The sequence below is a fragment of the Schistocerca gregaria genome, chromosome 7 (genome assembly GCF_023897955.1).
Source record: "Schistocerca gregaria isolate iqSchGreg1 chromosome 7, iqSchGreg1.2, whole genome shotgun sequence".
Classification (NCBI taxonomy): Eukaryota; Metazoa; Arthropoda; class Insecta; order Orthoptera; family Acrididae; genus Schistocerca; species Schistocerca gregaria.
Genome location: NC_064926.1, coordinates 88590973 through 88616104, shown reverse-complemented (window position 1 = coordinate 88616104; position 25132 = coordinate 88590973). Strand labels below are relative to the sequence as shown.

The window sequence follows — 25132 nt, the reverse complement described above, 5'->3', positions numbered from 1 at the left end:
AATGAGAGGCGGAATATTTTATTGGTTTTTTACAATATCAAACGTCTTTTGGACTACAGATGTAGTTCCTTCTTATTTGTTCCAGTTCGATAGTCTCTTCTCCGGATCACGTCGGGAAATGTCGCCAAAATGTTTACTCCAATAAGAATTTCGTTCTTCCAAAAAGAAGGCACAGCAGAGCAGATAAAACTGACCTATAAACCCTTTTATACACTTTTATGTATCCTTTTGTGGCAATTTTGAATTATTTATAACTGTGTCTGCTCTGTTATATTAGGTATAATACAAAAGTAAGATTGAATACGGTCTGCTGCAGCCTCTTTGTTTTGTTTCAGATAGTAGGGTATCAACATGCCTGGAAAATATGTCCAGCATCATAAAAATAAACACGAGATCTTGGGACTGACCGCAGTACCAGCTTAGGTACGGAAAACTGGATTCTACTAGTATGTAAGGCTTCAGAAAAATGCATGTACTTTCTTTTCAGCTGAGATACATTTGTTAGAAATCTTGTACCATGTAGATTCAAAATGTAAAAGGTTTAATCGATAACCATTGTTTGGTGAAAATTGAACCTCTCTTTGAGAGACCACTTTAGAGCCCCCCCCCCCCCCTCCGCCTTCCCCTCCCCTCACCACCACCATAACAGGCCACACAATACTATTTGGCCTGAAGTGTCGCCTTTCAGTGTCAATATTGGTTATCAAGCAAGTTTGACGACCACCGATGTAGAGGAGTTACTTACTTCGAAATTGTACGACCGGGCATGTTATGGCTGTGCCTACCATTAACTAAAATTATGTGGTAGGTTGTGTGTGTGTGTGTGTGTGTGTGTGTGTGTGTGTGTGTGTGTGTCTGCGTGTGTGTGTCCTTCCACATGGTATTAATTGATGATACGCATAACTACAATATGCCTGTCAAACAATTTCGAAGTAAGTAACTGCTCTACATTAAGTTCTGTATGATTGCAGATCACAAACTGTGAAACGAAACGACAGCATCAAGCAACATAAAAATCCAAAAATCCACAGCTTGTGGTAACGAGGTATATGTACAGAAATTTTTCTGTTTTTCAAATACGTAAATGCTGTCTTAAAATCTCAAATAAATATGTGTACAAGTGGTAAAGGACGTTGTTGTTGTGTTACAGAAAGATAATAAAAGACCTACTGATGATGCTGAAAGTTCAGCGAAACATGTCTGGGAAATAAAAAGCAAAAGAAAAAGGGTGTTCTGTTGAAGGCGCACGCTCTCCAAAAATAAATCTGTTTGTAAGCAGACATGGACAGAAGAGTTCTACCGTCTTTGATAACAGTCTATTCACAGGACTGGAAAAGTGGTAAATACACGAGTTTCGAACAGCTGTGCTGAAGTGTTGAAGAGAGGAGAATAAGATAACAGTTTTTGCAAGGACACGTAAACACTGCGTAACCATGTTATAATTTTTTTTTATTCTTATCGTAGGACGGTCTCGTCTGTACCCGTTATAAGCTATCCGACTTGCGACAGTGTACGTTAACAGAGTTCAGGCAGACATATTTTGACAACAGATTTCCAGAAAACTAGTGAAGTAGTGCGTATGTGAGTACAATTAACAAGTAGTGTCGTAGATGAGGCAGCAGAAAAAATCCCGGAGTGTTTCTTAAGTTTCGGTAAAGGTTTGTGGCACAGCGTTTAAACAGTATGCCTTCGATAAAGTGTTAAAATGCTGGTATCGAGAAGATTATCGCCTAGAAATATTACAGGGTGGCGCACGAAATGCGTTACCAATTGTTTCCTTCACAACTTACGACGCACATTAGATATCCCGCTGGGATCTCTACAGCAGTACCAACAGAGCTTGGAAAAACAAATGAGTTACGAAATGACTTGTAAGTCACGATACTGCCGCTGCGAGACTAGTAAACAATAATGGCTGACAATGGAAGACTGACGACACTGCAATGATCGGCAATTGTGTTACTTTTTCATGAAACGAAAATCCTTATTGTGACTCAGAGGCGTTTTCGACAACAGTTTAACACACGATGGGTCCCTTACAAGAAGACCATCCACAGGTTGTACGATAAATTTGTACAGGAATGAACAGTATTGGAAGCGAAGCGACCTCGGCCTAAGCCTGTTTGTTCGCCGGAGAATATTGAAGCGGTACGAGTTGATGTACAGATAAGTCCCGGGAAATCGTGTAGAAAGACAGCAGAGCAACTGCGAATATCCGGACGCTCCGTTCAACGCATTCTTAAAAGTGACCTCCGTATGCATCCATACAAGATGACCTGTGCACAGAAGCTCACTGAACACAAGCAGCAGAGACTACTGTTTGCTCAGTGGGCGGAGGATAGGGAAGAAACTCTCAAAACGTTTGGTTTTCAGAAGTGGCGCATTTTCATTTAGACGCTTTTGGGCCACTGAAAACCCACAAGTGCTTCATGAACGACAACATTATGCTACGAGGATTACAGCGTGGGCAACAATTTCCAGTCACGGACTTAATGCAGCGTTTTTCTTTGAAGAAACTGTGACAGGGTGTATACGACCCGGGAGATTCGGAAAAAAACGGGAATATTTTTAGAGTTCCGCGAATTTCTCATTGCTTTAGTTTTCCCGTTAAATTTTTGTAACTTTGGCTGGTAAGAACCAATACTCTGAGAAAAAACATTACTGTATCTCGCTACTGCGGAATGATACTGGACCAATAAAACACGAACGAGAGAAAAAAAAACGAAAATAAAACTTAAGTTTCAAGGGGAATCTACCATATACAAGAACAAAACACAGTGCTCACACAAGCGTCTGCCAGCAGCAAAATGTGTCGAAGGCTTTAGGAAGACTATGCAGTGTTTCATAACAACAAATTGCCTCCGATGAGCGTGACGTCACTACTTTTTACATTAGATTCGTTTGAGCGGTTGCAAGCGATCTTATGCGCATGTGCAGTTGAGTCGCGTATGAGTAGTACCTTCACCCGCTTCTGGCTACAGAAGTGTGGCAGTTAGCTGTATAAACAATAGCAGCAAGCAGGCAGATGCTATCCGGAAAAATTTTACTGATGCGCCTGAGCTGCCAGATCCACGTATGCGCAACAGGCCCGAAGCTAGGGGGCGGGGACAAACCGAGGTATCTGCCGCGGGTGGCAGTTTCGGGTGCCAAATTCATATTATTCTGCAGAAGCTAGAGAGTATGGAGGAAATGTGAAACTATTTCCTAACATCAAACTTTTTGCTTGTGGTAGGCCTGATAGGCATTTGATATTGGTACTTCGTTCATTATATTCTGTCGTGTGATAAAAATGACCATTTGTGCCAAAAGAGTTTCGTGTATTTGGTGTGTGTAACAATTGCTGCAATATTAGGCCGGCTTATTTCGTTTTATGTAGCAGTGACAAAATACACGTAAACAGATCGAGAAAACCACACCACTCTTGGGTACTATTTGTATGAACAGCTTTTCTAGTATTAGACAACGACATTTCGTTTTTTCATGTAGCAAAACGTTGACGAACTTTGATGAGCTAATAGATTCTTTTCCAGAAAGGAAAGTACGCCATATAAAGCTGTGAAAAGATTAAAGAGAAAAAAAAATCATGGACTTGAGGATTAAAGAAATGTGTACCGTCTTGCTTGTCTCATGTCTTTACTCGTTTTATGTATCTATATTTAATTTTATGTCACACAAAACAGCAAGTTATTAGCTAATAGGCAGTAAAGACTGCAAATTTTCTGAAGTGTTCTTGTTCTGCCGGTTGCCGATAATCCTATCCAGTATTAATTGCGAGATTTTTTAAAGAGGGGGGGATGTCAAACCGGACGACTGGTAGCAGGAGAGGCACCACAGGACATTTTAACTTCCACTGGCCTGAATATAGTTTGATGGCAACCATTACAAAATATTACACGTTTGAATTCCACAGAGCGAAATGCAGAGACGTGCGATGGAAGAATGCTGTGTGAACAGGCATGGCACTGCTCTTCTGCACACAGGCCAAATAACATGTCTTACGTTCCCTCGAACATATATGTTTTATTTATCAGACTCTTCAGAAAGATGTGCGCTACAAAATGAAGATATTTTTCAAAAGTCAATTTTTTTAAATTTTTGGCGTCCTACATCAAACGCTTGAGGGAGGCGGACCGCCAACATCTAATACTGCCCCGGATCGGAAATGTCGTAGATCCGGACCTGATGCACAGATCAGTTTGAGCTGTAGTGCGCAGGTGTTAGTCTCCACGTGACCAGTGTTTACGTTAAGTGATTTTGCTGTTTCCTCTTCTTTTATTGCTCTCACATCAAATGAAAACAAAACGGATTTCTGTGGGCGGGAGCTATGAAGTGAATTAAAATACACTCACACATTTACGGAAGGCTAAAGTATGTTATTAGTTTCAGATTTTATTTTGTTTCCACCTTTCTGGCAGTCAAGCGTTAATCGCCTTGCAGAACAATGAAGTTATTTTTGTCGGAAAGTAACATGTGGTGTTTGGTGGAATTCGAATCTATACTATCGTAATAGGAAAATATGCAGTGTACGTGTTGCTGCACATCAGACATCTGCCGGCCGCGGTGGTCTCTCGGTTCTAGGCGCTCAGTCCGGAACCGCGCGACTGCTACGGTCGTAGGTTCGAATCCTGCCTCGGGCATGGATGTGTGTGATGTCCTTAGGTTAGTTCGGTTGAAGTAGTTCTACGTTCTAGGGGACTGATGACCTCAGATGTTAAGTCCCATAGTGCTCAGAGAAATTTGAACCATCAGACATCTTTCCAAAACGTGTTTTTCCCCCTGAGTTTCATTTTCTAAAGTGCCGTGAGATTCTACGCCGGTGTATAAAACCACAACCATTGAAAGGACTGATAAGTTTTACAATTCCGAGGAAAAGTATACCGTTACTTAATACGGAAAAAGTGTATTTTCATCCGGGAGAAAGTGTATTTTTAACCGGGAAATCCGGGAAAAATCGGGAAATTTTTTTCCTCGGCTACGTATAAACCCTGTGTGAACAACGAGCGTTATTTGAGCATGCTTCGCAATAGCTTCATTCCACAGCTTTTTGCTACTGTCTTGCCCTTCAACACGCAGTGGTTCGTGCAAGATGGAGCAAGGCCACATACTGCGAAAACTGTGTTGGAGTTTTTACACGAGTATTTTGACATGCGGATCATTTCACTCAGGTTTTCAGGTCGCTCCAATGACGGAAAAAATAGTCCAGACCCCAATCCATGTGACTTTTTTCTTTAGGGGTACCTAAAGGAAAACATTTTCCCGAAACGTCCACGTGATTTAATGGAGCTCAGAACCCTTATTCTTCAAGTTTGCAGTGAAATTACGGAATACTTGTGCCGTAGGGCAATCATTAACTTCAGTGTTCGTTTGAAGGAAGTTAGAAAACGAAATGGTGGACATATTGAACATGTGTTGAGTTAGAAAAAATCTCCACGGACGGCTCTTCATTTTAGTATATGTTCCTTTCAGAGTGTATTGACAATAAACTTTATATTCAAAAACAAAATGGTAACACATTTCGTGCGCCACCCTGTATTTACTGTTCATTTCCTCAAACCCGTTTCCACTCGAGACACTGCATGCAAAAAAAAAAAAAAAGTGCAGATATACCTGTGCGTTACGAAGAGGTCGGAAAGGCCAGCTGAGCACATAGAAGACGCGATGACTGCATACTGACCTCGAGAAGGAGCCCGTCAGTGACGGAGAGGAACTCCAGAGCAGACACGTTTGCGAAGTCTGCCGGCAGGAGACTGCGCTGCTGCAGCCCCGTCACGGATAGCGACAGCACCTTGCGGCCGTCGGCCGGCTGGACAGAGGGCCAGGAAGCCGTCTGGCATTCCACTCTCGTGCCGTCGCTGGAGCAGTTGCAGCTGCTCGAAAAAGCGCACACCTCCGCAGGCTGCGACGTCGCGCGAACCGCCGATAGCAGGATCCCCACCAAGCTCGCCACGGTCCGCCAAAACGGAAGGTCACACTTCAGTCCTCTGTGAAAAACAACCAGCCACGGTACATAAAGACTGTGGTTGACGGTTTAGCATACATACCTGCTCCCAGCCACATACACTACTGGCCATTAAAATTGCTACACCAAGAAGAAATGCAGATGATAAACGGTTGTTCATTGGACAAATTTATTATACTTGAGCTGACGTGTGATTACGTTCTCACTCAATTTGGGTGCATAGATCCTGGGAAATCAGTACCCAGAACAACCACCTCTGGCCGTGATAACGGCCTTGATACGCCTGGGCATTGAGTCAAACAGAGCTTGGATGGCGTGTACAGGCACAGAAGAACATGCAGCTTCAACACGATACCACAGTTCATCAAGAGTAGTGACTGGCGTATTGTGACGAGCCAGTTGCTCGGCCACCATTGAGCTGACGTTTTCAGTTGGTGAGAGCTCTGGAGAATTTGCTGGTCAGCGCAGCAGTCGAACATTTTCTGTACCCAGAAAGGCCCCTACAGGACCTGTGACATGCGGTCGTGCATTATCCTGCTGAAATGTAGGGTTTCACAGGGATCGAATGAAGGGTAGCGACACGGGTCGTAACACATCTGAAATGTAACGTCCACTGTTCAAAGTGCCGTCAATGGGAACGTGACCGAGACGTGTAACCAATGGCACCCCATACCATCACGCCGGGTGATACGCCAGTATGGCGATGACGAATACACGCTTCCAATGTGCGTTCACCGCGATGTCGCCAAACACGGGTGCGACCATCATGATGCTGTAAACAGAACCTGGATTCATCCGAAAAAAATGATTTTTTGCCATTCGTGCAACCAGGTTCGCCGTTGACTATACCATAGCAAGCGCTCCTGTCTGTGATGCAGTGTCAAGGGTAACCGCAGCCATGGTCTCCGAGCTGATAGTTCATGCTGTTGCAAACGTCGTCGAACTGTTCGTGCAGATGGGTGTTGTCTTGCAAACGTCCCCATCTGTTGGCTCAGGGATCGAGGCGTTACAGCCATGCGGATAAGATGCGTGTCATCTCGACTGCTAGTGATACGAGGCCGTTGGTGTCCAGCACGGCGTCCCGTATTACCCTCCTGAACCCAGAGATTCCATATTCTGCTAACAGTCATTGGATCTCGACCAACGCGCGCAGCAATGTCGCGATACGATAAACCGCAATCGCGATAGGCTACAATCCTACCCTTATCAAAGTAGGAAACGTGATGGTACGCATTTCTCCTCCTTACACGAGGGATCAGAACAACGTTTCACCAGGCAACGCCGGTCAACTGCTGTTTGTGTATGAGAAATCGGTTGGAAACTTTTCTCATGCAAGCACGTTGTAGGTGTCGCCACCGGCGCCAACCTTGTGTGAATGCTCTGAAAAGCTAATCATTTGCATATCACAGCATCTTCTTCCTGTCGGTTAAATTTCGCATCTGTAGCACCTCATCTTCGTGGTGTAGAAATTTTAATGGCCAGTAGTGTATAAGCACGTTGTATATAACACTGTATTTGTATCATCGTTAGAATTATCGGCTGGTTAATAACGCGACACAGATTCATCAGTGTGCAAAAAGAATTTCACTCCGGGTTACGTTTTTGAATCGATATTTTACAAAATTTTATCCGAGCACTGTAACTGTTCGGGTCTAAGCAAGGTACTCTAAGCAAGCTAACTCCATCGGCTGCGCTGCGTTATTTCCAGAATGTAACCTCAAGTTTCGAGAAGCTATTACGCGCACTGTGTTTGACGTCGAATTACAGGCGATCTTGAGGGCGTTGGAGAAGGTGCAGCGTCTTCTTGCTACCACATTCCTTGTCTCCACCGACTCTTTAACTGCCCTTCAGCCCACCTTTCACAAGTAAGTATCTTTACCTGATCTACGAGTACCGTTCCTGTGTACAGAGGGTATGGAAGTGGGTATCAATTTACTAGAAACGACGACTCGAGGGCCTTCAAGGTAATGAAGCGGCAGGTGCAGCAAGCTAACGATGCCTGCCTGGAAGTTAAGACTTTTGAATTTGCTGCTCCTGTACAGGCCGTTACCTCACTGTTGAGGGAGCGGGTCTTGCGTTTGTAGGAAAGGTTCAGGAACAACGAGATGCGGCTGGTGAAACCAACGAAACGGCCATGCGTTCAAAAATGGTTCAAATGGCTCTGAGCACTTTGGGACAACATCTGAGGTCATCAGTTCCCTAGAGCTTAGAACTACTTAAACCTAACTAACCTAAGGACATCACACACATCCATGCCCGAGGCAGGATTCGAACCTGCGACCGTAGCGGCCGCGCGGTTCCAGACTGAAGTGCCTAGAACCGCTCGGTCTTAGCGGCGAGCGCCAGGTGTTCCTGTGTGATGTCTAGTCTCGTCAATGGTATCTTAGGTAGGAGATTTTAATGTGCTTCCAGGATTGTTTCATATTTTATCTTCCAAGCACTCAACTACCAGGCACAGTTCACTCTTAAACCATTTTAGATTTTGTGTAGTTTTATTATGTGCATTTTAAAGAGGAACTGTCTCGAGGCATGAATTTGTTGGTGTTCTGTGTAAAAGTATGAGTGTGGGTGTGTGAGACACACAGAGTGTCCCAAGGTGGATGAGGGTTACATTCTACATTTACCGCCTGTTTCATAGTTGTCACGAAACGAAACATTTGTTTCCCATTATCTGAGTACAGGCGCTGATAACCTTGCTATTGAGCGCCTCATACATACCATTGGCACCAACAACACATCGAGAAAACGTAATTGGAAAAGAGGATCGGGAGTTCTGAAAAAAATATTAGTTACTGTATCTCAGTTATTAACAGGCAATCGTGTCTGTATATAAATTGGCTCGCGTCATTTCTGAAAATTGAATACTTCCTGGAACAAATATGAAGTTGATTTTTCAGTAGTATTTATTACTGCTCGAAAGCATACACGTTATCTCCTGTATGTACGATGAAATGTTGTATGTAGTATGATACCGTGTTTGTCTTGTACCATGGTGAGAGAAGGGAACGGGTAATTTGGTGACTAATGGTTGCGTGTAGTGTGATGCTTGTCTTGTGAAACGGTGAGAGAAGGGAGGGGGTAAAGTCCACAGCCAGCATGCAGCCCACTCTGCTAAAATAGCAACAAGGGGATGGACGTTGACGGTGTCACATGCACTCACTTCGTGAAACACTGAGGACAAGTTTGAAATTTAATTCAGGACAGTGGCGCAAAGTCTGTTGACAAGGAACTTAATGCCGCCACCCCTGCTAGAGATGTACTGGTGACGTTTGCATAAGGGCGCGTAAGGGAACAATTCACACTGCTGGACATAAAAACTGCCACATCAAAAAGGAAAGAATATAACGAAATTTTACTTTTTATGCGTGTACAGTTTAGTTGAGGAATACACGGCTAAATTTGTTGGTGAACCGGAGCGTGAATCAGAAATACGGGTGCGCCATTCCGTGCCGCCTAACTCCGTGAAAGAGCTGGTCAGTGGAGACGGCTGATGACTGATGACGTACCAGTCTGTCAGTAGACGGTGGCCAAGTGTTTTCGAGGTGTCAGACATCTGGACAACGTGTTGGCCGGGGCCCTATTTGTCGACATTTATCAGGACAGCCGAGTAACATGCGGTCTTGCGTTATCTTGTAGAAAGATAGTGCCACAGAGAAGAGAAATGCAAACCGAAAGTGATGTATTATACACGACATCACCAACCAAGGTACTCCAACTATACAAATAACGATGATAAATGCAGTCTAGCAACATCCGTTCTCCTCAGAGCCATCACACAAGGGTTAGTAAATCGTGATCCTGTACGCAGAACCGCGACTCGTTTGAGGAAACGTCGTGGTACCATTCCTGTGGCCGGTGCTGTCGGTGGGTACGCTATTTCTCTCTGATCTCTTCTCAAGAGAACACGAAAACGTAATCGCCATGTCGACACTGCTGCACATGTTTCTCACTGCGTGGATACTTGCCTTGCTCCGAGGAAGAACATTTCCTGATGCGAGGTACACGACGTGTCTATGCGATCCTGCAAGGCCGAGCGAACGATACGCTATGTCCTTTTCTTGGGTGTGAGCCACGGGGTGCCTTTGAGACACCAAGTGGCGTCGAGTGTGGCCCTCCTGAACCTGTCGGCTGCATAGTCGGGTAACAGTCGGGGATCACGGCCGTGCCGAGCAGCAACGTGCACTATCAATACGTCACGTTGCTGGTGCTGTCGAATTCCGTCACATGCGTGTAGGCTTTTCATCGAGGCGTAACACGATCCTCTCCCAAACAACCAACGTTCAGATACGCTTTCTGAATGGAAAATCCACTGCATAATCATTCCTTGTATGCGGAATGTAGATGGGCTTACTGCTAACTTGTTTGTGCGGTTGTGCTGAAATGCAAATAAATGGTTCAAATGGCTCTGAACATTATGGGACTTAACATCTGAGGTCATCAGTCCCCTAGAACTTAGAACTACTTAAACCTAACTAACCTAAGGACATCTCACACATCGATGCCCGAGGCAGGATTCGAACCTGCGACCGTAGCAGTCTAGCGGTTCCGGATTGAAGCGCCTAGAACCGCTCGGCCACGACAGCTGAAATGCAAATCATTCGCATATCTGTGCGACTAGTACATTTGACGCCATTTTCTCGTTTATGCATCTCGCCTTCTTCGTGTTGCGATTTTAAAAGGCCACAGTGTAAATTCCATAATGCAGAACATAAATCCCATGTAGCTCCACTCATACAATGACCAAAATGACGCCAATTCTACAGACTCACATGGAAACCATCCTGGTTCCTCGTTGCCACCTTGCTTTACTTCCTTCCCTGTATGTTCGGCCCACTAAGCAGAAATGCCGACAGAACACGAGTGGTGTTGGGTAGGTAAGGAAGAACTAACGATAACTGTATTAGAATCTGACAGAACTATGGGCTTCCCAACAGAGTGCGCAGAACTGAGAGATATTGTTCATTCAAAATTTGTAAAATCATTGGAGGAAGTGGCAACCAAATGAATATTCAAGTAGGAATGTTTAATTTATTGAACTGTAGGCACACCATCGTATTCTGAGAAAAATATCATGCAATCCCGAATATAGCAAGGCAGGTAAGTACAAGAACTATCACACGGTTAGTTTAACAAACCGTGCATCGCAATTGGTGACACGAATAAAGTACAAAAGAATGGGACAGTAAATTAATTGAGAATCTGTTAGATGATGACCAGTTTGGCAGACAAAGGTACTAGAGAGGCGGTTCTGATGATGCGCTTGGCAAGGTAGGCGAGACTTAAGAAAATCCAAAAAGCCTTCGTATGATTTGCCGACGGTGAAAAGCGTTCGGCAACGTAAAATGCTGCAAGATTCTTTACATTATCTTTAAAACAGGTATGAGTTATAGAGAAAGACGGGTAATATACAATAGATACCACAACTATGAGAGCAAAGTAAGACTCGAACCAAACCAAAAACAAAGTGATCGAGTTTGTAGTGATGTACGACTGTACATCGAAGAAGAAATAATGAAAATAAACACCAGTTTCAGGAGTGGGATTAAAATTAAGACTGAAAGGATGTCAATGACAAGATTCGGTTATGAGATCTGTGATCTTCAGTGAAAGTGAGCATGAATTACTGGAACTGTTGAATGGACTGAACGGTACAATGAGCACAGAACATGGATTGAAAGTAAACCACGGAAAGAAGAAACTAATGAGGAGCAGTGTAAATTGGATAAGCGATAAACGTAACTTTAAAAACTGCAGATCGCAAGGTTAAGGAATTTTGCCACCTAGGAGTCAAAATGACACATAACGGACGAAGGAAGAAGGATGTAAAAAGTAGATTACCACAAGCAAGGAGAGTGTTACTGGCCAAAAGAGGAATTTTAGTATCAGATATGTTTCTTAATCTGAGGAAAAAATTTCTGAGTACTTACTTCTGGAGCATAGAACTGAAGAGATACTTCTGGAAGATAGACATATAGACTGGAATATATCCAGTAATTAATTGAGCAAAGCGGGTATAGGCGCTACTGTCAAGTGAAGAAATTATCACATAAGGGAATGTTGTGGTGGGTCACTTCAAATCAGTCAGAAAGCTGAGGCTGGATTTTTGCCTCTGATGCTGTTCAGCAGACCCACCAGAAAGGACTCACACATGTTACGGTACACCAGACGGTCGGCTGAATTTAAATTATCGACTCCTCAAAACGGAATGTCAATAGAAGAATAGTCTTCACTAAACACAAATCTTTCTGAAGCTCAACATTATGCATAACTCGTCAAAGACCTGAGGGCTCAAATAACTACTAAATTGAAGGCATCTCTCACACACATCTCGCGAAATGACCGCAACGAGAAAATTCGAGAAATTATAGCTAATATAGGTTTTCCCAGAATCATTGTCCCCATGCGCCAGGGAACAGAGCAGAGAAGAGGCAACTGGAAGAGCTGTCCTTGACACACCGCCAGCTGGCTTGGCAAGTAGTGAAGCAGATGCGGAAGTAGCATTGTAATGTAGATTAGGGCAATATACAACAATATAGCTAAACGTCCTCTAACATTCCAAGGAAACAACCTATTAAACTTTGGCTGTGTTATCTACTATCATTCGTTACTGTGAAGAAAAGTCCGTTTGTGTTACATTTCAGTTGTATGATTGGCGAGACACAGGTGGAAAAAAAGCGGAAGGTACATCACATTCAATGACGATAGACTGTGAACAACGGTTGTTTGACGCAGGTGCTTCGGAAACTGGCATTGTCATAGTCCGAGAGAAGGGAAGCACTCAAAGGTTGTAATTTCTACGAAAAATTCATAAGCTGCCAACATCTCGGAACAGGAGCAAAATAAAGCTGTGCTATTGTTACTGCATGTGACACATATTCTGGGAGAGATTTAAGTTCTAAATAGTTTTAGGTAAATGGCGGTACAGTTCCTATGCTAAGGATCCTTGGAACAATGACTAAAGTAGTCAGATGACATCATTGTCGAGGAAACTCAAAAATGTTGAATCGCACTGAACATCTTCCCCTCACGAATTACATCCCTTGTGAGTAAATCTTGACTTTTCGTGTACTTGTTTGTTAATGACAGTTTTTTAATGAAAGTAGACAGGCACACAAATGGCTTTCCCCTTTTTTATTATCATCAGTTTTCCTTAAAATAATTATGACGAAACTCCGTCTACAGTGATATATACTTTGGGATACATACTCAGAGAATCGGAAGAGTGTTCAAAATGGTTCAAATGGCTCTGCGCACTGTGGGACTTAACATCTGAGGTCATAAGGCCCCTAGACTTAGAACTACTTAAACCTAACTAACCTAAGGACATCACACACATCCGTGCCCGAGGCAGGATTCGAACCTGCGACCGTAGCAGTCGTGCGATTCCAGACTGAAGTGCCTAGAACCGCTCGGCTACTCCAGCCGGCGGGAAGAGTGATATGATATTAAAACTGTAGGTGTACAGTGTGGAGATCAGATTCCACTCATGCTCCATTTAGCCTTGTGTTGAAAATTGGAGGGCCCACAAGAATTCATACTGCCTGCCTCTGTGTAGAGCAGCACTGCACTGGTCCACCTCCTGCATTAAGTTAGAAGAAAATTCTTCTCTCTATTTCCAGCAAGAAATTGGTTTATGCATACGACATATGGCTGGTGAAAAGTTATGTGTCAGTCATGTAATGCTGTCCAGTACTGATGATGCAATGATTTACTTCCCAGTTTCTCTGAACCGTAAAGCGAAAAGTTACAAACAAAGTTGGAACGGCAGTGCATCGCCACAGCGAAAATTAGAACATCTCCAAGGTCATGTGGTGATCGCCAGTGGGCAGTGTGGGCAGCGAGTTGGCAACGTCGCTGAACTGGCCAGTCGCCCCCCCCCCCGCCCCCCCCCCCCTCCCCCAGCAGGGAGTGTTGCAGCTGGGTGACTGGGAAGAGGACCGGACGCCGCTCTACTCCAGACTATTCAATGGACTGCACTAACAGCTCGCAGTTGTGCAACAGCTGGGCAGCTGCGGACGTCGAGACCCTCTGCTCCGCGCCGCCTCTACGCTGTGGACGCCTACGCCTCTGGTAGCACCGTGATGATGAGACAGCGAACTGCTGTTGTAGACTGGTATTGTCTGAGCCACTAACCGCCGACTTCAGGAGAACACAGAAGCCGCTGTGGCCACTGTCGGTTCTTCTTCAGCTGCACATGATAACCTTCCTCGGCCGATTCCTGAGTCACACTAAGCCATCGCAATATGATGTTAGAATTACTTCAGAACTGTTCTCTATGCCTAGCCAGGTACAACTCGCGTGAGAACGACTGCTGAAGATCAAGATGGGCATCCACGCAGCAGCCAAAACTGGACCTTAAGCAGCAGGGACGCCCTACACACCAATACCAAGTGACAAATTCAGAAATGTTTGTTTGAGCCCGTATAATGGTTTTCCTATTCTTTCTTCTTCCTTTTCATATTTATCTTGTGTATACAATATTCTTGGTCTGGTAGAACGTAGGCAATATGAATAAGCAAGTTTAGGCTCAGGAAGCTATTCGGCAGTCGATAAATGAAGTAGCTCAGTTGCTGGCAGAGTTATGGCAACTGAGGAACGAAGGAAGGGAACAGTTGCTTCCTAGTCCACCTATCCTGGACACTAACATCACTGCAATGGTCATCTTGCCAATCCTATTATTATTATTATTATTATCATCATTACATATGTATACTTCATTGTACATAGCCTTTTTTGCTGTAATTGTTACAGATCCACAACAGCAGCTGCGGGCAACAGGGTGTCTGGCGTTCTTAGACTATGCTGTAAAAAGCGCCTGATCCAGTGCTGAAAGAGGGAAAAGGACACTCAGATATTTTCACAATCACAGCCCACACAATTTCTTTTCGAACTATCAGGGCTGGTGTCATCTGACTATGCCATAGCACAACCACAGAAGCCATGTCCCATGAGGGTATTGTTATTCATTAACGTATACAATGTGGTTGTCAGTGGTTCTAAATTTGTAAATGTAGGTTTGGCATCTGAAAAGAACTTTGAACTAGTAAAAGAGGTAAAAATGCACAACAAGCAGGTACTGAAGTGCGCTATTCGTGATATCAGCGGAACTGTCTATGCAGTATGATGGAATATATAGATACGAGTAGATGAGTATGAATCATCTCACACTCCTATTGACATTCACATGTTTGGCTCTAAAGCGTTTTTAGTGGATATGTATTATGAGGCAATACTAGAATGGGACATGAATATATATCTAAAACATCTTAGTGTTATTAAACTGAAAGACCTGTATTGCTCATTATCAATTGCCTCTGATAGATTGTGTCATTGGTGTCCAAAGGTGAGAGGGGCATACTAAGAATTTGTGAAGTATTTCAGTTATAACAGTGTAAACACTGAATGGCATGTATGTAGCTGCACCTACATGCCTGAATATGAATCAGACTGGATTCAAAGCATGTATAAAAAGGCAATTGTTTCGATATTTCTGTAAAGTTGAATTATTGATGTAATAAGAAAAATATTGTAAAAATTCTTGCTGTTTGCTTCCATCCAACAATAATTTGAATAATGAAACGATCAAATATTAGTAACACAAACATAGCAAATCAACTCATGTTTTACTATCAGAAACATTACCTTTTAATTTCTAAAAAAAAGGAGATTGTATGAATGCAGCATGATTTTATTTACATATCAGCAGATGACCGGCTACGCTATATTTACAGAAGCAGGTTACATTATACCAGTAACAACTCAGGTTTTCAAAAAGAGATTGCATGAGTACATACGGATTTTATTTACATAACAGCAACTAATCAACTATAAACTATTTACAGCAGAAGAGATAAATTATATTAAGGGAAGAGGAGAATGATTTTATGTCTTTACAATATTTATAGTGTATAAGTGCTAGCAGCAGCAGATGAAGAACCACACACATACACATAAACAACATTTATATACACAATATTTGTTTTACAAGAGCACACAGTGTGCCCCCCCCCCCCCCCACACACACACACACACATACACACATACACAATCATGCACGCAATTATGATAAAAGCTTCATCTAGTTATTACATATGCACACACATACACACACACACACACACACACACACACACACACACACACACACACAATCATTCAAGTAAATAGTGAGTGAACAGGAGGATCCTGATTCCATCCACACTGATGTAGCATTTCTCATTACGACATGATAGGTCAGCTTCCATTTGCAATGCAGTCACCAATGGCCCATTGACAAAAAGACCACATGAGGACATTCATCAATAGCAGTCACTCCTTATATTGTGCAGCCTCATGGGCACTCACAATGGAAGAGCGCCCATGAGACTGCACAATGCACACCCTTAGCCCATCTCTAAGTGACACCTGAATCTACACAGGATGCATACATCCTCGATCTGAGCCCTACAAACTCCTCAATCAGCAAGCCATTAGCCTCATCTTGCATCAGGTCGATAACCTTCCAGTTCTGAAGTTTTATGCTGTAAGGATTATCAGCCACATATCAACATGTATCGAATTCCTTTGGAATGCACGAATTACTTCATATTCTTCGTAGCCTTTCACATAGTAGATGAAACTATCTGTATCCATATAAAATAACTTGACATCAACATAGTTTGGTTTTGGAAATTTTTAATAGAATCGGTGCATTTGGGGTTTTGAGAGGTGCAGAGCACACATGCCGATGTAGACAGGCTTCGTGAGCTCCACTAACATATTAACTATCTCCACAGTGACATGTCCTTCGTTGAAGACTGTGCCACACTTAAAATTTTGCCTGATGAAATAATCTGTTGCACCATAACACCAATCTTGACGGTAAACTAAATGAATATCGCGACATTTCTAACATTCTCCATGGTTTTGCCGAACATTGAATTATTCATTACTTTATAAACTTTTTTCAAAATCGCACGTCATAAGAGCCTTCTGTTTAGTGTTTAAGTCACTGTACTTCTTCACCCTATGACGCTGTTGAAGGAGATGATGAAGGTGACACTAAGAAGTCGCATACCCCACCTAAGACACTAGTAGAGGTTTTTATACTGTAGAATACATCTGTGCTTATTCCCCAGCGTTGTCATCAGCTTGAAACCATTTGGCGGAACCAGGCTCTCTGGATATTGCAGAAAGTCACTTTGCTTCGCTAGAGAATGCAACTCAAGTGATGCGCATATCCTCTCAACATATGGCCTCATCAAGCTTCTGAAGAGGTGCTTGCATAAATCGTAAGGAATCCCGCAAGTGGAGCGATATTTTTGGCGTCATTTGCTAGGAGAATGGAATGTATTTTTCTGCATTGTCGCTTCTGATGTTGGCCTTACGTTTCTCCCACTCGAAAGCGTCCAAGTGCTCAAGAAGAGAGCGAGCATCATATTTGGTCAAAATATAGAACAAGACGGGTATGTGCCATGTCAGCTTGTACTTCCAAGTTGCATGCACTGTGAGCTGCATCACAGAACTTCACAATTAGCTCACGGTGCTCACTGTGTGAAGTTTCCTCTTTTCTATCCAAAGGCAAGTCGCAAACGAGATATTTAGTTTGTTTCTTCTGTAAAGGCCATCAACTTCGTATAGAAGTTTTTCGAGCTCATAAGGCAGCCAACTCAGAGGATTATCCGTGACATATAAGCCAAATTTGTTGTGACTGGAATCATACGAGTACACATCCTGATACGCGGCCAAGTACAGTATGCGTCGTTGTGTGACAGTTGTGTAAGAGGCATTGTGATCACCTTCCAATGGGCCACAGGAACGAGGAAGCACTCAAAGTCAGCGTGTACAACAAACGGACGTCGTTGCTGGTGCTAGGCGTTCTTGAACTTTGAATACTTTTGAAGCTCAGCGGGCATTTCCACACATACCGGTCCCTCGGTCGAGCAATCAACCAGATGTCTTTCAAAATCAGAAAGTAAAAGAGTTGAGACAAGCTCAGAAAAAGTGCCTTGCCCCTTATTTTCACTCACTTTGGCAGATAGTAGGCAGAATATGCTTTTAATTCAGACATAGTGTTGCTTCTTGATGTTGGTGAATGGCAATAAATCCGCAGGTGAGGATGCTGACTGGCTGCTTTGGAAAAGTAACCTCACATCTCCTGGCTTGTTTCTATTCTCATCTTCATGCAAACCACATATGTGAATAATAACGGTTCTGTCTCCGGAATTTTGGCAGGTCTGAAACTGTGATGTGGGATGAGATGCCTTCAAAGTCATAATGCCTGCAGACGTTAGATGTTCCATACGTATTTGTAGAATAATCATGTTTCAGGTAATTTCTATGACAAGCCAGAAGAGATCATGTATCGCAATATTTATCCATTTTCTTGGTAATCTGGACATTAATACAAACCATTTAAGCACCAATAGCATATGGAACAGGGATGAAACAGGACACCAAATAACTGGATAAAAAATGTGCGACTACATATCAACGTGGAGTATGCAACTGAGCACCTTACCAGAGCCTTTCCATTCAAATTATAAAAAGGCTTCAGTAAGGCTGAGTAAAAGTTCCATACCACTCGGCAACTGACATCTCGTGCAGTATCACACCATCCTTTACCAAAAGTTTCAAAATGTTTTTCTCTGTAGCATCATTACTGCCGTCTTTACAGTGGTGCAGCTACTCACAGTAGGGAACTATTTTGCACCTGCTGGGAACTGACGATATCAGGGAGCTCTCTTCCCAAAACTGTTTGGCATGCTTCAAGATAAGTAGCCAGGTACCGAAATCCAGCTTGGACATTATCAATGTGGGATAGTAATATCCTATCCTTGAAGGTACCAGGAACCACATGGTAGTGTAAAGTGGCTCAGTATAAACAAGTTGGGCTATGGGGCTGACACCTCTAGACCAGGGAGAAGATGATGGTGACGACTTTGACAGTGCCAACCTGCTACCGCTGGATTGGAGATGGTAACCTGACAGCCCCACGCAAAGTGACGCTAACGTCGATGGTAACACTCCATTGTTGCTATAGCGAGGTGATGCAGGCATCGATGACTGTGATGTTGTAAGCACGAATCCAGACACATCACACAATCATGGAAATACGAGGTCATTGAGTAATTCTGAAACACATGCAATCACTGCAACCTATAAGCATCATGTAGGATTACACACACACACACACTCACACATACACACACAAGTAGACGTAGACATATAATTAGTAAAAAGCTCCACCTTACTGGCAGTCTTCGTCCAGTCTAAGAGTCCTATTGTAGGTGCTCAATGCAGAGACAGTAGAGACAGTAAGTCATATTTTTGAAGTGGTTGTATAATTTCTACATCATCGCTTAGATGATCTGGATGACGTATCAATATATCATCCTGTTGTAGTTCAGCATCGTCCAGAAGAGGTGGTGATGGATCCTCATCGCCCTCCAAGTACCAATGTCTTCGTCATCACCTTATGCAGAACATTTCATGGCGGATAAGATCGAAATAAGAAGGGGCCGTTCTGTGCTGATTATTTACAACGCAAGTGGCACACACATCTGGATGTCGGTAAACATGTACAATTAAAGAGAGAGAGAGAGAGAGAGAGACAGACAGACAGACAGACAGAACGAGAGAGAGAGAGAGAGAGAGAGAGAGAGAGAGAGAGAGAGAGAGAGAGGGGCAGACAGACAGACAGAACGATAGAGCGAGAGAGAGAAATCATCAGAAGACGTCTCCACTCGTGTGAATCTAGCGCAGCGCTGACATTTGTGCTTTTCTATGTACGTGTAGTACTTGTCTGCACGTACCATTAGTTCATCACACTGGACTCGCATTCGGGAGGACGACGGTTCAATCCCGTCTCCGGCCATCCTGATTTAGGTTTTCCGTGATTTCCCCAAATCGCTTCAGGCAAATGCCGGGATGGTTCCTTTGAAAGGGCACGGCCGATTTCCTTCCCAATCCTTCCCTTACCCGAGCTTGCGCTCCGTCTCTAATGACCTCGTTGTCGACGGGACGTTAAACACTAACCACCACCACCACCATTAGTTCATGCTTTACGTGAGAGCGAAAGTTAGCTATAGTTCACACACATACATATGTGAAATCCAAGATGCTAGGAGTATTGCCAACTGGTATTACTTGAACAAACATGGTACTTGTAATCCAACGTGCCTTCGGATGCTACTGCAAGTGCATACGATGTACAGCGATAACGTTCCAGGCGTAATCTAACCAAGGTCGCACTGCCTGTTAGCACCTGCTGGTGGAGATCCCTGATTATCAGCCACACCTAGATTGCATATGCGAGCACAGGCCCCTGCTTCTTCAGTGATCATAGTCGTACATTTTCTGAAGCATTCATAAACGTGTATTGTCCATACCTCTTCTTCAGGACATCCTTCCGCTTCCAGATTCTGATCAGACACAGATTTTTAGATTTCTTGGAACCAGGTAACCTTCTCACTAGCTTCGACTTAAACTATGCTATCTCTATTATCATATGTTGAGAGTGATGACACCATATCTTCATGCGCCACCCCTTCATCATCTCAACATGCCGCCATTTGTCGAGTTTTAACACACTGCACTGAGTTAAACGGTGTGGATTAAGCAATTATTGTGGAATATCTCGTTATTACTTGTCCGGCGTCAGAGAATGCAAGGACTGTAACATCTGTATACACAAATCTTCCACACTCGTCGTATGACCCTTGAGTGTTTTCGACCACCTTCGCTCTTTGAGCCACATTGTACAATGCGTTGTAAGTTGTGTAATGCCTTTACATTTATACTGCAGGGTGGATGGCTCCTGTCATTGGCGAGTAGTTTACAAGACAGTCGTGTACTACTAATGCATATGCTGCAGTGCAGACAGGAAAATTTGTAGTGATTCGGTTTCATGAAGTATGTGCGCATTTCCAGTTTTCAGCGTCTCGTGTTGCCAAGGCTGCAGTCCTCGCACCTCAGCCTAGTAGTTCTTACGTTCCCTCCGATGATCTCTATGTTGCCGTCTGTCAGCAGGTGGTGTCACTTTGGCATCACCACTGGTCCTCCCTTCATGGGAACGAACTCCGGGTTATTAAACCTAACCCAGCGGCTTGGACGACCTCTTCTCGGCCCTCTCGCCGCAAGGAGTTCATTTTTACTACGATGCGTATTGGGGACTGTCTTTTTAGCCATCGCCATTTGTTAAATGGTGCTCCCTCTCTACTTTGTGTCCCACTTTTAACTGTCGGCCATTTCCTGACGGAATGCCTACATTTTAACAACTTACGTTCCCGTTTGTTTGCTAGCTGAGTTATCGGCCGTTTTAGCGAACTACACGCGGGCTGTCGACTGCATTTTAATTTTTATCCGTCTTAGTAATATGGTGAAGACCATTTAATTTTTAGTTCTGGACCTCCGTTTCTCTATGGCGTATTTTATAGACCTTTCTCCACATCCCTGATTTTAGCTATCTTCTCTTCCGTCGACTGGGACTGACGTGTAATCGTTTTTAACTTCTCTCTTTGTCTTCGTGTTTTACAGTTTTGACATGGCGCGTATGACCCTAGTTGTTTTTGCGCCCTAAAACAAAAACGAAACAAAGCAAAACATCTATTATTGATAATTCCTTAAACTGCTTGGGATAAGCGTGCATCCGAAACCATCGTTAGTCTCGTAATATGATGTGTATAGTCTTGCGTACATGTCATACAACATCACATATACGTTCCTGTCCCAGTAGAGCTACAAAGTATCGTATGGAAGAAGCAGGGAATTTCGATAAACTCTAACACTGGTTAGTATACAGTTGTTGTACTTGAATCCGTTTCATGATTCCCCTTCCTGTTTGTTTGCAGCCGGCCGGTGTGGCCTAGTGGTGCTAAGCACTTCTGTTTGGAACTGTGCGACCGCTACAGTCACAGGTTCGAATCCTATCTCGGCATGGATGTGTGTGGTGTCCTTGGGTTAGTTATGTTCAGGTAGTTCTAAGTTTTAGGGGACTGATGACCTCATATGTTGTCCCATTGTCCTCAGGGCCATTTGAACCATTTTGTCTGTTTGCAGCGCCAGAATAATAAAGCGGGATGATTCTAACTGGACAGAAGTCTTAATGTTCCATGCTTGACAAGATGATTATCGAAGTATTGAAATTTTAAACGCTGAATTCAAGACATATAAAGTTTCAGATCCTCTTTGTCCGATAGCGATAGGTGCAGTATTTTCCATACCAATTCATCCAGCACAATGATATACTCTTCTTGTCCGTGTCCAATAATGTACAAGTTATTATTTGTAGCACTTTGAACCATAATCCGCCCCTACTTAGCGCTCATAATAGTATAACTGCTATCTTCAAAGAGACCCATTAATATATTGAATGGAAAGCACTCGGTAAAGAAGATATCTATCGATCGGTCTAGGAACCATTCTCCATTCTGTAGGGAATTCAGATCCGATGTCATCTTCAGTGTCGATGTGATCACACGTTTCTGGTACTGTCGATTTCGACCCCATTAAGTTCGTATCTTATATCTTCAAAAAGAAAGGAAAATGCATTACATGTAAAGCACAATGTTTCTGGTGACGCGAAAGTCTTTTTCGGTGTAAAAACCACCTACAAATATACGAAACTCTTGCTTTAAAGAGTCGGTCTATCTTCATGCTTAATAGTAATTCGTATCTCGTCATTTTTATTCAATGTTGTGGAGACGAAGTGCTTACGGAAATAATATTCCTGGCTGATTATATGCCCGTCACACTGAAGTGGAGTTGTTATATCAGTTAATGTCATTGCGAAGTTTCATGCCAATGAATTTAAGAAACTCTTAATTCTCGAGTGTTATCACACTCTACTTCCACTAGACTCTCATTGTGCTCTACGATATTCAGCTCGAGATGGTCTAACATGTCACCGGAAGGCATATTGGATTACTGGGAACCTCGCAATTTTATAACCAGTGCCCACTGTAGAAAAAATGACTATATACAGTATGGACTAATCTGTCAGTGTATGAATTCTCCGCCATATTACACTCTGCACGAATCGTACTGACTGGCAGTATGTCCACAGGCGGATTCGACTTTCAAATTTTATCAGTGTTCTGTATCAGCATTTGTCCCCTCAAGAAATCTAGTAGGAGTCCTATTGAACCTTCGTGACTACACTGTCTCTTCTGTTGTTTTCATCCCTGTTCTAAATGTATTAACAGTTGCATGTTGCATCTTGCTCATACCTTTACAAATCGTTTTACATACAGATTAAAAGCGTCAATACCGTAAGAGCCAAGAGGTACCTCCACAACTTTGGGGTCTAATTTTCAGTTGCTCTGGAGCCCTACTATCAGTGTCTAAAGAAAGAAACATCAACAATGTGCTTGTAGACGGCATTTCCCGATGGAGGTGAGAAATCAAGAATAAATGACCGTAATTAAAAGCCAACATACTGTTAACGAACTGTTTTTCGACCTTAAATCAAAATGTAAATAACTTAATTACAGACTGCTGATGGAGCCTTACCTCAATAAAGCGAAACGCATCTGGTGAAAAAAACGTGAATTTTTTGTAGTTGCAACGACAGAACGAAAATACCCTAAAGAACTGTAAAGCAACTATGGATAATATGGCTACACAAATGAAGAATCGAAAGTAGATGGTATTTCGTTTTTTTTCTTTTTTTTTCTAACGTATGCAAACCAGTTACTTACATATATCCACCCCCCCTACCCTGGATCTAAATTTACAGTTTCATGTTCTCTGGATTTCCACATCGCCTCTGGCAACGTATTCCGCATTAGCACGCAGCGAAATCTGGGGATTTTTACTTTTCTGGCGAGTTTAAGCAGTTCTATGTTTTAAGCGATCTGTCCGGTAGTAGCGCTGCAGGCTTTTTCTTGTTGTTTATGTACGGCGCAAGCCCTCTCCTGTAATTTTTTTAAATGTAGTCCCTTACCGATTATGAGAGTGCCTTGGCCATATTATGCCTTTCAGAGTCTTGTAGGCGCTTCTCAGCGTTTCGCGTATTCTTTGCGGTTTGATCTGTGGCAGCGGCTCTCACAGCTAATGAACCAATGGGTGATAACCCAGAAAACCCAAGGACTAGAAACAGAATTATTCCGTCAGATGTCTTTGGTATTGGCAGAACCCTGGGAGTTTTAACACGTCTTTTTCTTCGTCCTTTGTTGAAATGTTGCACGATGAAGAACTGTATCTGTATAACTACACATTAACTCGATGTCAGTGGCCAGAAGACCACATTCGATGAGTACCGTTTTGTGAACGCCTTTTGTACCAAGTAAAGATAACGAACATTTTATAAAAATATGATATAAAGAGGCAAATCCAGCTTCACCCATGTAGTTATTTTCAACCTTCAAAACTGCCATTATTGATCAGACACAATCACATGTCACCGTGTACTAGGCTTTCGGGCAAGCTTTCACATAACCCTGTAGGTTGGAATCGTAGAAGGAGTGCTTTTGGGACGTCACCTGTTGCTGTAGAAGTTGAATGCAGCCCTGCCTTATACGTTTCATTTCAATACTTTGTCTGACGCATGAGAAAACGTTCCACCTAGTGTTCGGTGACAGATAGTGTTTCAGCATGACGGTGCACTGCCATACACTAGAATGAATGTGTGTAACCATTCAAATGAAGCTTCCCCCTACCACCCCCCCACCCCCCTCCACACCTCCCCTCTGCCCGCTCACTGTCCCCGCATCATAAACCACTAGATTTTTATTTGTCGTAACACAACAGTTTTATAGTACTCCAACCATGGATGTACACGATCCAATAGCTCACGTGCATATCTCTTCAGCAATGGTGGATGTAGGTGTGTTGTGTAGGGTCCAGTAGTTGCGAATAAATGTTTGAAAATATTAGGTGATCGCCTTGGACATCTTCTCTAAAGTTAAAGTTGCTCGTATGTGTATCTACCGGCTCTGTGAAGGTACCCTGGATGACAATCATACAAAATGGAACTAGTTTGTGTAGCATAATGTGCAGTCTACTATAGCCTACCAATTGTGTTTATTCTACCTCATTGGCTACAGACTGTGTTACTGTATCCAGTGTTATATTTTATTGGCTTTGTTTGTGTCATGAACGAAACAAAGTGGTCGTTCATGTCTGTAAGAAGTACAGATAGTGTCTTAACGTTTAAGTAAAGGTGAAATTAACAGAAACAAATACACTTGGTAA

At 43.1% G+C, this 25132-nt stretch overlaps 1 protein-coding gene across 3 annotated transcripts in view; it reads right to left on the bottom strand.

The window, feature by feature from the left end:
- Positions 1-25132, bottom strand: part of LOC126281587 (leucine-rich repeat transmembrane neuronal protein 2-like) — an 82541-nt gene that overhangs the window by 15879 nt on the left and 41530 nt on the right. For all 3 annotated transcript variants that reach the window (XR_007551287.1, XM_049980669.1, XM_049980670.1), the window contains exon 2: positions 5675-5981. Coding sequence is in view for 2 of the 3 variants with exons in the window: in XM_049980669.1 (XP_049836626.1) it covers positions 5675-5981 (307 nt within the window). In the remaining variant the exon portion in view is untranslated. The remainder of the gene's footprint in view (positions 1-5674; positions 5982-25132) is intronic.